At 41.4% G+C, this 16,513-nt stretch overlaps 1 protein-coding gene across 7 annotated transcripts in view; it reads left to right on the top strand.

Annotated features, from left to right (window-relative positions):
• znf462 (zinc finger protein 462) overlaps positions 1-16,513 on the top strand; it is a 47,639-nt gene that overhangs the window by 14,468 nt on the left and 16,658 nt on the right. For all 7 annotated transcript variants that reach the window (XM_046374386.1, XM_046374389.1, XM_046374391.1 and 4 more), the window contains 4 exons: positions 7,150-7,409; positions 7,635-12,856; positions 13,558-13,692; positions 16,011-16,426. In XM_046374386.1, the coding sequence (XP_046230342.1) occupies positions 7,190-7,409; positions 7,635-12,856; positions 13,558-13,692; positions 16,011-16,426 (5,993 nt within the window). In that variant the 5' untranslated portion in view covers positions 7,150-7,189. The remainder of the gene's footprint in view (positions 1-7,149; positions 7,410-7,634; positions 12,857-13,557; positions 13,693-16,010; positions 16,427-16,513) is intronic.

Genomic DNA, 16,513 nt, shown 5'->3' with positions numbered 1-16,513 from the left:
TATCTGGTAAAGAGAATGATTAAAGGTTTGGTGCCAAAATAAATATTTCTTGCTGCTGCTTGACTTGGCCCATACTTGCATCAGCAGATGTTGGATTTCAGGATGATGATTTGAGCCTTCGGATATAAAAAGGCTGAATACTGAAAGGCTGCAAAGAGGTTTGCTATACTGCAGTAAAGACAGGTATTATTAAAAGCACAGGCCCGTTCTACGCAATTGGATTAACAATCAAAATAAGGGTAAATGAGGAGCAATGTATTCATTTTCATGTCAGTTATTTAGTTTGATAAGAAAATCACAGCCAACATTTGACCCTAAATAATAATAAAAAATATTTGAAATTGGTGTAATGTTGGTAATTCATTCTAAATTAGAAATACATTTAAATAGATTATTTACTTTATGTGATTTCATTATTCTGACTAAATATGATTCTGATTAAATGTGCACTGCTTTAACTCAGAGAGGCAGATTTGGCACATTTAAGAAATGTTAAATGTTTACTAAACTTAAAACAAAAAGTGTGATAACAAGGGTGGGAAGGCTTTCACACAGCATGAAAATACAACATCTCAGTAAGCGGTCCAATAGAAATAAATATGCATTGACAACTTAAAATTAGGTTGAACATCAATGGCTGGTTAGTTCCACTCCTGGTGTAAGACTTTACTTCACACTGGTGGTTATTAACAACATCTTAGGTAATGTCTGACAGCCTCACTGTTCACATACATCACTGTTGTTTTGTGGCGTGTCACCGGCAAAATATCTCATTTGTCTCTGAGCATAGATGAGAATTACTACTAAAACAAAGGTGTTAAAACATTGCTCAGTGAAAAAAGAGTAAACGTATAAAATGAGAATGCTACACACAGGAGGCATATGGATGTAATTATACTTGAATGTAGCACTTCAGCATAGAGGTGAAATAACCAATTAATAGATGGACTTAATTGCCAAATTATTTTACAATCAATTCATTGTATATAATCGTTTTTCAAGCATCAAAGTGCCAAAAAAATCTTATGGCCCACCTTCTCACATGCAAGGAATTCGAAACGAAACAAAAACGTCACCTTTAAAACCTGATTTAGACTTTCAATAGACAAAAAGATTAATGAATCAATGGAAAAATAATGAGCAGATAAGTTGAAAAAGAAACCATTTGCTGTTTGCATCTCTTCTTCGGTGTGCACAACATCCCTGCAGTTTGTTGGCAATACTGTACTTGCAAGTCGCATAATGCAGCACCTGATGCTGTAAGCTCTGTATAAACCAGTTTCTGTATACCATCTGTAGTAATACCCATGATTATGCAGGTCATGCATGCGACTGACCATCGTCAAATAAACTTTATGGCAGGATGCTGTCACAAGTTGTCATATTTCGTGGCCGGAATTGTTTGTGCCAGCATACAGAAGCTGCTGGTTATGAACCCGTTTGCTTTGCGCCATGGTGGTGCACGGCAGGGTTCTGATGTCTTGTGTCTGTGATGAATTTATGTTAAAATGGTCACTGCGAAGAACTGCAAAAGCCCAGTTCATGTACACAGGTCTTCCTTGAACTGACCTTGTGCCAGTGAGGAGTCCTGCTCTTTAGATTGTACAACAGCACCTGATTTTGAAGCCAAGTTTTTTGACACTGAAGCCAGGTTCTGAGATCATGGAGGTGTAATACTTGTGTCATAGTTTGGTAGTATTATCATTGTGTGAGCTAAATATTTGTGGTTTGGCTGGTATTTGCAAGAACATCTGTTAAGTTTCACCATTGCAATCATTGCTTTGCCATAATTCAAGGTGTATTGTGTTGCATTGCACTATACTGTATTATGCAGCGTGTTATTTGTTTTTGAGCGACTGTTAAGCACACTATCAGATCCGGTGTGCTGAGTCCTTCAAGGCTGATTACATCAGAGGATGGGAGTAGCCATCTTGATCTTCAGCTCTCTATCTCCTGTTTGTGCAAGAGGACAAATTCTCGCTGGTCCTGTGATACAACTTTTTCTGCTCCTCTGCAGACACAATGAGATCTTTCTGCAGTGGCATTTGTTCTCTTCTCAGAATTTGAAGTATTATGTGGTTGCCTTTGCACCTTCTTTCTCTCGCTCTCTTTTTTAATAATGTTCTTGAAACTAAAAATGTATTGATTTTTCTCTGATGTTGTCATCTCATCTCTGAAAAAAAAAAAAAAAAATCAATTTCCATGTCTCTAGTTGCCTGCTGTTACACCCACTGTATTTTTCCTTTAAAAATCAGGATGTCATTTCCAATCAATGGGTCATTAAATATTGAGGGTGTGCAGGTTGACAAGATACACGTCCTGTCTTGTTTGCCGGATGAATTATCTGTAGCCAGGACGCTCACCATATAATAATGATGTAACAATACATCCGTGGATTTTTCTCTCCCTGATATGGTAGCACTAACCAACAGTTAAGGACAAAACCTCTGTACTCCTAATCAGCTTAATGCTGGCTTATTCAAAGGCCCTCTTTCAGACAGAGCAGCTGCTGTCAGCCAGTTTGAGTAGAGGGTGTGACTGCTGGCAGAGCTCGCCGATGCAGAGAGACCGGTTGGTGATTAACAAATGTCAGTAGACTTTGGAATCTGGGGAGCCCAGTCTGATGGCTTTGTCCTCTGTTGCTTTACACTGAAGGTCTTCCAGGTGGCTCTGTCATGGCTTCCTTCTCCTCCCACCCTGCTCTCCCCCTCTGCTTTTTTCTGCCCTCTTCTCCTCTTCTCCTCGGGGCTCAGGGCTTGCAGAGCTCTGAGATTAAGAAGTTCAGACATGCCTCACATTTTTATACCCCCCTTATGGAAACGCAGTTGGCAGCTTCTCCAGAAAGTGTTGGTGCATGCTGCTCGTGTTGACCTATTCCATCTTTCTTTGGAATAGGGACCGTAGCATTTCTGTGAAAATCTCTCAGTGTGAAAGATAATGTCCCTGAGAAATGAAAGGACAAGGCAAAGTCAGCCTAGCAAGAGTGTGAGATGTTTTCTGCTGAGCTGTGTGGGCAGAAGGCTTGGGTACAGCAATGTACATCTGGCAGATAGATTTCTGTCAGCAGCTCTCCAGTGTCAGGCTGCCTGCCTTTGAGGAAGAGGATCAGATCTGTGGGTCCATGTTGTGTGCTGGCTGAACACCTAAGCGCGCATAGTCGGCTCCTAAAATGGCTGCCCTTGAAGCTCGGCTCAGAGGAGGATCTGAGCAGCTCAGTCGCTGCCTGTTAGAGCCCCAGCTGACTAGATGAAAGCAGTTACACAATCTCATCCATTAACTTGGTGTGGCACAGGGACTGACTGGCTGAAAAGACAGAGCCAACTCTAAGGCAGATGGTGGTTGTGTAGGAGGCTTTTTTTTCCCACCCCAGGCATTCCTCTCCCCTTCTCTCCAAAAGGATTCTCTTGATATCCATGTCAAGGAACCTGGCATTAGGAGGCAACTTTGTTCAAAACAGCAGTGAACTGCCAAGAGTGCAGGGTGGGGCCCCATGGTGAGGCTGTAACCTGACCCTGAACAACAATGGATCCCCTGGTTGCTCAGGGACATACTGGCAACTTGGCCGGCTCACATGGAGCTCTCCACTAGCCGGGCAGTTGGGTGTGGGAAGCAGGGCGGGATTCCCAACTGTCTTTGGCTTGATCTCAGTTGAAATTTCTTGGTTTCAGTATCCAGATCAGTGGATCAGAGTTTGATTGTGGTACTAAAGCTATAATTCATTTTATCTCTGTTAAAATCAAAGCTGACTTTGTAACACAATACAGTTTCTGTTTTGTTTTTTTTTTCTTGTATTGTGGAATTTATTTCTAGTTAAATTAAATTAGATTAGATTTTTTTTATTATTCACTTTAATGTTTTAAAACCAGTATATGTTTTCAGTATAAGTTAAACTAATGGTTGAAATGTGAATTGAGTTATCTCAAAGGCTCATATTTGGAGCTACTTTGCAAATATTACATACTCACAAACACCGAAGAGTTCTTGTTTCAGACTGGCATGGTGTATTCAAAGTCTGTTTTTAAGTTGGTGCACTCAAGTGATAAGCATTTTCCAATTCAAGAGTACTACAAGATACTCTGACACAGCAAGAGTGAATATTTCAGAGTCTTCCTACTATGCAGTCAGAACTGAAGACATTAAAATAGTACTGCTCTGATTTAGCTTTATACTTCTGTAACAGTATCAGATTCATGATGGACATTTTTTAAGAAATGATCAAAATCGATGCAGCAGAACCAGAGATTTTGTCTTTTGTATTCTTCTGTTCTTTTTCATCTTCACGATGACATGAACCATGGTGTATTGAGATGTAGACTTTGGTCATTAAGAACAATGGATTGACAAAGGGTCATACCAGCTGTGTGAACGATTAATCCTTTTTGAATACATACAAAATATTCATGTCTTGTTTAATAGAATACACAAATGAATACTGTACAGTCGTTGCATGCTGAGACTTCTGTCCTGGTCATTTTTAACAGTTAGAAACAGAACTTAGCATACAATTGTAGGCTACAATGGATGTGTGTGTACATTTTTTTTACATACCCCAGAGTGTGCACGACTTTCTAGTTGTAAGCTTCATTGTCATTTTGCTCTTGTGTTTCATTTTTTCCCGTCTGCCACCGAAATGCAGGGGAAACACCTGGCTTCATATCAATGAGGAGAATGGCCATCTGTGCTTTCAGATGAGCCTTAATCCATCTTGAAATGCTGTCATAGAACGCACAGCTCTGTGCGTAGGTTCAAATATATTCAGGCCTGGAAGGTGTCCATAGTGTTCATGAAACGGCTCTCAAACTTGCGCAGAGGTTTGGAGATATAATCATCCTGAAATGTGGAAACATCATGAGGAACTCATGGTCTCACACTATAAAACTATTGGCCATCTATGGAGAGTAATCAACAGACCTAGTAAATTCCACAAAACATCCATACAATTGCAGATCCTCCATGTTGGGAATGTCGTTGTGCCTTACATGAACTGTTTGGATATGAATGGGGGCCTTGTTGGACATTTCAGCTTTGTAAACTCACATGTACAGTTCTTGTGTAAACTAGGTCGAAGAGGTGGTGATTGAGTTCCTGTTAGGCTTCCATTTATTGCCTTTTTTAATCTGGTTTGCTTTTTGCTGATGCAGTTTATTCATATTTATTATGTCCATGTTTGACTGTTTGAGCTCTTTGATTCTCTTAAACGTTACACATACTTACAGTATAATCAGTAGATGCACAACATTAATATGATTCACCATCATTACTGCATTTAAAAGTTGAACTCAGTTTCCACATGCCGCATGAGTTTGTCTCAAACATCTAAAATGAAATACATTTAATGAAGATGATGTTTGAGTCATGCACATATTAGAGCTTCCTCACCATGCACTTCCTCATATTCTTTCAAAATCTGTAGCTATAGTGGACAAGCTCATTGGTTTTGCTGATATCAGGCTTCAGGTGACTGACTGAAGGAAGTTCAGTCCTCTGTATTCTGTAAAAATAGTCTCCAAGTAAGACAGCATATTTTTCAATGGAAATTACTCACTGGAATCAAACATGTCAATATAGCACTAACCTCTGCTTTGCCAAAAAATACACAAAAAAGACCCGTTATTAAATTACTTCATAGCTACTTTGGGTTTACTTTGATTTACTTGTTATTGTGTTCAAAAGAAAGTGTGAAAAAATATTGACTGGGTTTTGATTGAGAGTCAGGGTTGAAAACCATGCCTTTTAACTACCTATCTCAGAACCAGTGTGAACTACAAATCCTATTTGTGATATTATATGATTTTTCAGACAAAATGACAGTTGATTAGAAAGCCATGATGAAAGAGCTGTGAAATGATGACCACATCATCAACATCAATTTTTCTGGCCAGGTCCAAACTGCAAAGCAGCCCAATGACATAAAGCCTTCATCTCTGGGTTGATTCATTCAATCTTATTTCAGAGCAGTTGATACAATCTGGTGGAATAGTCTGCTCTAAATACTGAGCTGTGGAGCTGCTCTCCAGCTGTTGCTTATCCCAAGGTAATAAAAATGGGACAAATCAGCCCATAATCCCTCCTCAGTCCCTCCATTGTTCTTGGAATGATGCTCTGCTAAAAAATGGGACCTTCTTAGTATTCTGAGTAACATCAGCATCTGCTGAATTCTCCTCTTTGTTATGTTTTGTCAGAGTTTCTATCAGAGTTTGTGGACAGCTCCAGGCATTTTGGTGATTGAAAATATTCTATGAATTTGTGACTCTTTATCCAAGTGCTTTTGTCTTCATAATGAGAGAATAAGAATTTATTGCAGTTGTGCATAAATGAAGAAACATGTTTTCTTTATTTAGACATTTTGCAGTGAGAAAACTCAATAATATTAATTTTGCAAGGTTTGTACTTAAGTGACATATTTCATTTACACTTGAGGGCTCACAATAGATTAAATTTTTTATTTTATTAGTCCTTTGTTTTATCTTATCTCATCACTTCCACATAGTATTCAGTATCAAAGGAGTCATAATGAAATAAATGCACAGCTTGTTTTGTCTTTATTTATACTGATTCAAATTACAGTCACAGCATACAATCCACAAAGAACAATCAAGTGCAGGATGCATGACACACCTTTTCCAGATAACGAGACAATAGTCAGATAAACGTTCAACATTTCTTGTAAATTTAGTTGCAAATTAAACTTGAAGAGGTTCTATAAGGCAAATGAGACTATGCTTTAGAAGGATGTCTTTTGGGCCCACAATCATGAACTTTTATCTGGCCATTGTCTTGCTTATTATGTGGAAAAGGTGTGTAATCTATCCTGCTCTTGATTATTCTTCGCTCACAGCAGGAATTGCCATTGGTAATCATGCTAGATTATCACAGAGCTTATTTGTATGGAAAGGCTTGTTCCCTACACTGAATATGAAGCATTACAGGATAATATTAGTCCTGAGTATTGAACTGACTGCAATCTTAAAGCTTTGTAATGGATGTAAATGGGGGCTCCTATGAATAGTTTAACCTGATTCCCATGAATTACTTTCAATAACAACCACTTAAATAGACACTAATTCTACTGTGTGTTCTTACGAAAATGTTGTATGTCCTCAAGATTTCTCTCTTTCTCTCTCTCTCTCTCCCTCTCTCGCTCTGTAGGTTTCCCTGATTTTCCAGGGAGTGCTCCCTCTTTTTAGTGATGGAGGTATTGCAGTGTGATGGCTGTGACTTCCGTGCCGAGTCATATGATGACTTGAAGACCCACATTCAGGAAGTGCACACTGTTTTCCTGCAGCCTGCAGATGCAGATGAGTCTGACTCGCTGAAGGACGAGGATGAAGATGAGGAGGAAGAGGAGGAATATGAGGACAAGGATGACAAGGATGACAAGGATTATACACCTCCTAAAGCTGGAATGAGTATGCCTACCACATTAATTCAGATGTTACAGTTCATTTGTTGAGGATTAGGAAACACTTCCTTTTCTGTCTCAAAGAATTTCATAGTAGGAAGAGATTTACTTTGTTAAAGAGTATAAAAATTTATTGAGATGTTGGTGTTAGTTTTATTGAAAGTCTAAATAGTATCAGCATAATGTTTTTGCTTATTCATTATTTTCTCACATCCTTTGTCTCCCTTTTTAGGCCCCAACTCTACTGACAATTGCAACCAAACATCGCAAAAGCAGACACCTGAAACTCATCTGCCGTTTTACCAGTGCAAGTTCTGTGTCCGTTACTTCAGATCGAAATCATTCTTAAGAAACCACACCAAAAAAGTGCATCATGTTGTAGAGGAAGATTCAAATGCAAGTATCCCCTCACAGACAGTTAAGCAGCCCAGCTACACCGTTATAATGCACAATGACAATTCAAAAGTGTATTCCTGTCAGTATTGCACATACAAATCTCCACGCAAAGCAAGGATAATAAAACATCAGCTAATGTATCATAGCAAAGTTCCCTCAGAGGGCGCTGAAGATCCTTCTGCTGATCCTGGTGGGGAATCTGACTCAGCTAGTGGACTTGTGAAGGGAACATTTGCCTGCGAATGGTGTGACTATCAGACTGACCAGAAAGACAGCTGGACTAATCACGTGGTGAAAGAACACAGCGACAAGGTCAAGATAGTTTCCTGCATTGCAGAGTTGGAAGGCGAGGCTAGTGCAAGCTCACCCAAGCCAGATTCTCCCTCTGCTTCCCAAAGCCCGACTAGATCAAAGATGAATTCCACTGGAAAGGAAGAGTCGGGAGGAAAAACAGCAGCAGAAAAGACAGACAAGTCTGTGCCTGAGATCTCATCCTTTCAACATGCACAGATTAGTGCAGTAACACCCAACAGCACGGGTTCCTCCATTTTGTCTAAGAGGTTTGCTTCATCTGATGTCTCCAAAAGTGTCATAGAGATGGATGCCAACCTACTCAATGAGGACTCCAGGAGCAGCTTAGAGGACGATGATGATGATGATGAAGAGCTGGGTGATATCGATGATCCAAGCTACACAGGGACCCTGTCAGCGGATGCAAAGCAGCTTTTAACTGATGATGATAATAAATTACTGGAGACTAAAGGTATACCATTTAGAAAGTACATGAACAGATTCCAGTGCCCCTTCTGCTCCTTCCTCACCATGCACCGGCGAAGCATCTCCCGCCACATTGAAAACATTCACCTTTCTGGTAAAAACACAGTGTATAAATGTGATGAATGCCCATTTATTTGCACCAGCCCTCTTAAACTAGGCACGCACAAGCAGAGCCACAATTCCTCAGATTTAGAGACCATGGATCTAACAAGTGACAGCCCTGATCCTCAGAATGACAATGCTGCAGACCCAGTTAACGGGGGTAATGTAAGCTCCAAAGTTAATGGAAAGAAGATTACCAGCACGCCGAACGACCAGCAGAACCCACATCGCTGCACGCTCTGCAGCTTCTCTACCACCACTCTGAAAGGTCTCAGGGTTCACCAGCAGCATAAGCATTCCTACTGTGATGACCTAGACGCCACTGTCTTTGAAAGCCAGCTGACTGACCAGCCAGACTCAGAAGTGGACGCTTCTCCAATCTTTCTACAAAAAACCCAGACCTCCATTTTAGGACTTGCCACCAAAAAACCCTTAGTAACAGGGAAAAGAGCCAGAAAGTCCATTAATGACTTACCTTTGGATTTGTCCTCAGTTAAGAAGAGAACTAGAATTGATGAGATTGCCAGTAACCTTCAAAGTAAGATAAGCCAAAGCCAACAAGACATGATCATCAACCTAGATGACTTAGATGATGAAGATGCAGGGGAAAATCACACCAGTACTGATAAAGAGGACAGAGAGCATGACAATAAAAACCCTGTGTTTACTTATAACACACAACAACTTCATGGAAGAGAATCATTGATCTCTCACGAGGGAGGCAGGATAGGGAAAAGAAAAAGCAACCCTAAGTCTAAACCTAGAAACATTCCTATATCCCTCACTCTCTCAGATGATAGTGAAAACATCTCAGCTGACCCCAGTGACAGTACTATCCAAGACAATGCTGATTATTCAGAAGAACCGGGAACTACACGTTTCTACTGTAAACACTGTGATTACCACAACAAATCAGCTCGTAGTGTCAGCACCCATTACCAGAGGATGCACCCTTACATCAAGTTCAGTTTTAAATACATCCTGGATCCTGAGGACCAGAGTGCGGTCTTTCGCTGCTTGGAATGCTACATTGAATACACAAATTACAACGATCTACACCAACATTACATGGATCACCATCCTGAAGCAAGCAATGTGCTCAACTTCAACCAACCAAATCTGGTATACATGTGCCGCTTTTGTTCATATACAAGCCCCAATGTCAGGAGCCTAATGCCCCATTACCAAAGAATGCATCCTACAGTAAAAATTAACAATGCTATGATATTCTCCAGCTATGTAGTGGAGCAGTCCCACAAGACAGGTGAATCTCAAACCCTGAGGGAAATATTAAACTCTGGCCCTAAGAATTTTAACTCAGCCACACCATCCCCCAGGGCCTCCTCTAGCCCAGTGCTGAAAACTGTCGCCAAGACCACTGAAGCCAGCGGTGAGACAGATCCTCTCAAAGAATCGATGGGTGGCAATGTTGTTGTCTATGATTGTGATGTGTGTTCTTTTGCTAGTCCAAACATGCACTCTGTTTTGGTCCACTATCAGAAGAAACACCCAGAGCAAAAGGCGTCTTATTTCCGTATACAGAAAAACATGAAGGTCATCTCAGTGGATCAGTCACAATCTGTTGCAAACTCTTCATATAATCTCAGCATGACCACGCCTCCGAAACAGCCAAGTGTGGCGTTGTATGGATCGGATGAAGAAATGTACTACTGCAAACACTGCGTGTACAGCAACAGATCGGTTGTTGGTGTCTTGGTCCATTATCAAAAGAGACATCCAGAAGTGAAAGTGACAGCAAAATATATCAAACATGGTGCCCCAACACCTGGTTTGATGAAATTAATGGATGAATTGCAAATTGCAGCACCAAAGCAGTTTTTGAAACAGTTTCAAAACAATGGTCACGATGGATCTAACAACTCAAGCCCTAAACAAGGAAGTGGCGAGAAGGGTGAGGATGAGTTATTCTTTTGTCAGCACTGTGATTATGGCAACCGCACTGTAAAAGGTGTGCTTATTCATTACCAGAAGAAGCACAGGGAAACCAAGGCCAACGCTGACCTTGTACGTCGTCACACGGCTGTAGTCCGGAGTCAGCGTGAGCGTGCACAGATGGTTCAGTCGAGCAGCATCTCTTCTGCTGCAATCCCAGCCCCTACAGACACTGAAAATGCTACACCCCTGCGTTCCCTGAAGTGCAGACACTGTTCTTACACATCCCCCTATGTCTATGCCCTAAAGAAGCATCTGAAGAAAGAGCACCCCACTGTGAAAGCCACAGCCATGACAATTTTACACTGGGCATACCAAGATGGCATTTTGGAGGCTGGCTACCACTGTGAGTGGTGCATTTACTCCCACGCTGAACCCCAAGGCCTGCTGCTCCATTACCAAAGACGCCATCCTGAGCACAACGTCGATTACACATACATGGCCAGCAAACTATGGGCTGGTCCAGAGACCACCCAACAAGGGGGCAATCTGGAAACTAAACATTACAAATGCAGAGACTGTGCCTTTGAGGCCTGTACAATATGGGACATCACTAGTCACTACCAGGCAGTCCACCCATGGGCCATAAAAGGGGATGAATCTGTGCTTTTGGATATCATCAAAGGAAACGGATCAGCTGAAAAGATCCACCAGCAGGTTGCCAAAGAACATACGTCTTTCAATTGCCAGTCTGTTGAAGATGATGGATCACTGGTCATTGCCACCACACCTCAAGAAAGCCATCCCCATCCTCCCCACCCACGTCTTTCTATTTCTAACAATCCTTATCAGTGTACTGTATGTCTGTCCGAGTACAACAGTCTGCATGGCCTTCTCACTCACTATGGAAAGAAGCACCCAGGCATGAAAGTAAAAGCTGCAGATTTTGCACAGGAGGCAGACATCAACCCCAGTTCTGTGTATAAATGTCGTCACTGTCCATATGTCAATTCCCGAATCCATGGTGTCCTAACTCACTATCAGAAAAGACACCCGTCAGTGAAAGTCACTGCAGAAGACTTTGCAGATGATATAGAGCAAATCCCTGACTTAAATGAAGGAGATGACAAGTGCAAAACTCAAAGGCAGGGCTACGGTGCATACAGATGCAAAATGTGCCCGTATACACATGGGACACTGGAGAAACTCAAAATCCATTATGAGAAATGTCACAATCAGTCGGTCTCTGATATGTTTACTGCCTCTGTGACAAATTTCTCCTCCAGTAAAGAAACAGAGCCAGTAGCTGAATGCAGTGCTGGTAATATATCAAGCGCAGCAAAAGTCCAGGAGGTCAGTGAGTTGGACCTTGCCCTCTCCCAGTTACCCATCAATAAGACTGGGAAACATGCTATATTCAAGTGTCAGCTCTGCAAATACTTCTGCTCCACCAGGAAAGGCATCGCTCGCCACTACCGTATCAAGCACAACAATGTCCGTGCCCAGCCAGAAGGTAAAAACAATGTCTTCAAATGCGCTCTGTGTTCATACACAAACCCTATACGCAAAGGACTGGCAGCACACTACCAGAAGCGGCATGATATTGATGCCTATTATACCCATTGTCTGGCTGCTTCTAAGACCATGGGTGAAAAGCCTAACAAAGTGATGGCGCCCCCGCCATCAGAAGGGGACAATCCAGAGATGAGTGAAGATTTGCGTTTGGCTGTGGAGAGACGAAGGTGCTCTCTTTGTGCCTTCCAGGCCTTCAGCAGGAAGAGCATTGTCTCACACTACATTAAACGCCACCCAGGTGTCTTCCCCAAGAAGCAGCATTCTAGCAAGCTTGGACGCTACTTTACTGTTATATATGCCAAAGAACCTGAGAAGATTGCTGTCAGTGCAATGGCAGAAGAAGGCAAGGAAGTGCTAGAGGTTCCACTCGAACCTGAGCAGGACAGAGACGTTGAATGGCTGCCATTCAAGTGTTTGAAATGCTTCCGGTTGTCCTTCAGCACAGGCGAGCTGCTCTCTATGCACTACAACGACCACCACAGCAATGACTTGAAGAGAGACTTTGTGGTATCACCCGGCCCCGGGGACGAAGACTCTGAGTTGTACCAGTGTTCTCACTGTGAACTCAAGTTCCTGGCTCTCCCAGTTCTGGCCAAACATCTATTCAATCACAATGAGGAGTTTCAGAAGAGGGCCATGAGGCAGGAGAGGAGGAGGCAGCTTCTCAGCAAACAGAAGGCCACAGAGATACCTGAGACCAAACCTGAGAGGGTGAGCAGAGAAACAAGTCTCCCTTAAAACTTGTCAGTGAAATAATGAAACTAATTTTACTCAAAATCTTTTGACCCTGTAGACACGTTTTACTACAAGTGTTCCTTAACACCTGATTGTCATGGGCTCCCATGGTTTTTAAAAAAATCCATGGAAAACAGCTCATGGAGACATAATGTGTCACTGAGAGTATTTTTTTTAATTCATATCATAATATTATATTAATAACATGGTGTTAGAAATCCACAGTCACTGCAATTGTACCATAAGCATTCTTATTCTCCCAAAACAGAATTAAAGAGATAATTATGTGTTTCACACTGTCCCTTCAGTGTCACAGTGCATGATAATGAGGTGTGATAATAAGTTTCATGATAAGTTCATTAAAAATACCATTTATCTCACTTGATGTGTATTTGAGAACAGTAACTCTAACTTCATGGAGAAATCTCAAAGAAGGAAAAAAATAGTATTTTATTTTGGCAAATTCATCAATCTGGTTCAGATAGAATTAATGGCAGTAGATAAATTACTCTGTTTCAGTCCTGAAAATGTTGAATAATATTAAAGATATTTATTTAAACACATTTTAAATAAATATTTCTTGAATATAGCTATATGTTGTTGTGTGTATGTATATATATCTAGACATTGTTGTCAGACAACTGAAATGTGTTTTATAATTTTCTTGCTGTGACCAGGAAAGCCCTGTAAATAAAACTCCCATAGGATTCAGGTGTAACTTCTGCATAGAGGTGCATCCAACTCTCCGAGCCATCTGCAATCACCTAAGGAAGCACGTCCAGTATGGAGAGGTCAAAGAGGGACATGTCAAGGTAAATTAAGCTGGATTTACTATTGAATATTTTTAGTGTTACTGTAGTATTTGTCTTATTCACCTGGGGATTCATTATATCACCTTTTGAAATACTTTCATGTTAACTATGTCAGTGTTAAAACATCCATTTATATGAAATCAGATTAATTTAAATAGTAATAAGACCAAATTTTGTTACCTTTGAACAGAGCCACGCTATCTGGTTTCACCTATGCTAAGCTAATATGCTGCAAGCTGTAACTACATATTTTTAAGTTTTAAAGTGGAAACAATGTTTGTGTTATGTTTTAGGCCAAAATGTCCAGCTATTCCTTTAACAAATTGTGTTGCTACTACTTCAGAGATCAAGCAAAAGCGATGTTAACATTATATTTTCTTCAACAACACTTGAAAGACCCACTTTGTCAGTCCCCAGTGTTTCTGTCTTGTAATATCTAATGCTCATCCTCCTCTGCGGTGATCTGTTTTACTGAACTTGGGTTCTGTTTCCTATTTTGTTTATTACTGACGGAGGCTTCTGGGTAGACAGTCTGTCAGCTTCCCCCAGAGAAAACAAGCAATGCTGTCCCATTGCAGTGGGGGGGTGGGGGGGCAGAGTGGTGAGCCATAACTTTTAGGGCAGTGGCGGGTAACCATTCGAACATTAGTATTCCACTGAGGCTGCCAGTGAAGCGGAACAGGCCTAAGGATCCAACGCCTCACCCTAACGCAGGCCTGGTTCTTCCGTCTGACACTGTCTGTCTTTTATTTATTCAAGATGAGGTTGGTTTGGGGCCGTGGAGTATGATAGAGTGAAGTATTCACTTTGGTTCCATTAAAGTAAAGGGAGTATTTCTGTTGTGACTTTGACTTTTAGGTATATTCAGTATGTGTGATGAAATGTTGACTTAGGTGGTTGATTGGGCCTACTCTACCAGGGTTAGCGGTTAGCTGCAAACATTCGTGGCATGCAACACCATGAACATGATGATGTACATGGATTGGATGGATTATAGTACATGTTTTACACATTGCATGGGGTAGAATTTAATGTTCCTTTATACAGTATCATGAATGCAGTTTCAGTTCTAGAACTGCAGTGGTTTCTAACACAGTTGGATGAAGAACAGGCTGACAGTGCAGTCAGCGCAGACTAGATGGCAAGGTTGGGTCTGTGGATGCCACATCTTATTTATGGCTGCATGAAGTGCAGGGTCAGGTCCTTCCACAGAAAGAATGAGCTTCCTCAGGGCAATAAAAAAGTCATGGTGATTGTCTGTCCACTTGTGACGACTGCAGAAGCCGGCCTGCAGATGGAGGAAGAAGAAAAAGATGGAGGAGTTTTGTTTTGCAGTTGGTTTGCGTTGTTGTTCGTAGACATGCAAGATCTTCACTTTCAGCTTTTTATTTGTTTTGTTGTATGACTCATTTTGTGTAGTCCCATTTCTTTTGTGGGTGATTTAGTATTTGCAGCAGATAGTGATGAAACAGGACTTGTAGCAAAACAGACAAAGACTATTAATCCATTAGACTAAATACTTGTGGTGTGGTAGAATGGATGGAGAGAGATAGATAGAGATATAGATGGATATGGATGGATAGAACTGGATGCAGAGTGTGATTGATTTTGCTAATAGAGTTTATACAGTTGAGAGATGCATTAAAAAAAAGAGGGAGAGTTGGGTGCAGTGTAGCTCCTGGACAGATTTAAAAGGTTGGACTCAAAATTTCATGTCACATTCTGTCTACCGCTCAATGTCTATCAAGTGTGATGTGTCAGTAAATAGTGGCAGATTTTCAGGTCAGGGTTGGAGTTAGCTTAATGTGTTGTTTAGGTTTATCTGTACTGGACTGAACTCATTCATATTTTTCAGAAACATTTTCATTTTGCCATAATGCTGCCTGGCACTGAAAATATTATTGACAATATTGTCTAAAAATCAAAATAGAAAGGCTGCCAGGCAATACACAAGCATAATGAGCTCAGCTAACAGTAAAGCAGGTGATTGAGAGAGATGTGACTGAAACTTAGCTGAAAATGATGGCTGATACAGCACAGGTGTTAGGCAGATGGTTAGCTGTTGTTTTTGCTCTGTGTGATTTTCCCGATCTTGGAAAAAGGTTTAGAGGTGTCAGGCTCTGATATTTCAGTGACCAGCTATTTGTGTCTTCTGGTAGTGTGTTGAGTTTCAACGTTGTGCTGTCCAAATGCATGTTTTCTCTTAATCTTTCTCTTTTTATTGCAGTGTTGGACATCCATATAACAAAAAGGCTTTGGTAGGCAAACAGCCAACAGCCAATTTTGCTGTACATCTGAAACTTCTCTTTCTTTTACAGCATGAAGTCAGTGAGGTCCCCCTGACCCTGCCGTCACAGAGCCTAACTAACGGTGACCTGGAGGTGGATGAAGTAGCAGAAGAAGATGACCTTGAGAGACCTGCAGCTACAATGATGGGTCATCCCTTAGTTTCCACAGCGTCTGTTGTTGCCACTGAGACACTGGAACAAGAAGCGGACGCTGTGGACGGAAGGGCTGCAGCCCTCGTGGCTGCAGCGAGGGCCGCGGTCTCAGAGGACCACCTGAAGCAGCGACTAGCAGCAGGGGGTCACCCATGTGCCCAGTGCGACCGAGTTTTCATGTCCATGCAGGGACTGAGGTCCCATGAGAGGAGCCACTCAGCCATGGCTCTGTTCAGCAGAGAAGACAAATACAGCTGCCAGTACTGCCAGTTCGTCTCACCCTTCAGGCACAAGTAAGTAGTGAGGAAACAACAGAGTAAATTACAACACATATTTTATTTATTTTATTAGGATGTTATTTCTCACCAGTGTTAATGTGT

The sequence above is a fragment of the Scatophagus argus genome, chromosome 20, assembly GCF_020382885.2.
Source record: "Scatophagus argus isolate fScaArg1 chromosome 20, fScaArg1.pri, whole genome shotgun sequence".
NCBI classification, from domain to species: Eukaryota; Metazoa; Chordata; class Actinopteri; family Scatophagidae; genus Scatophagus; species Scatophagus argus.
Note: the sequence above shows the minus strand (reverse complement) of the source record. Positions and strands in the feature narration are given on the sequence as shown.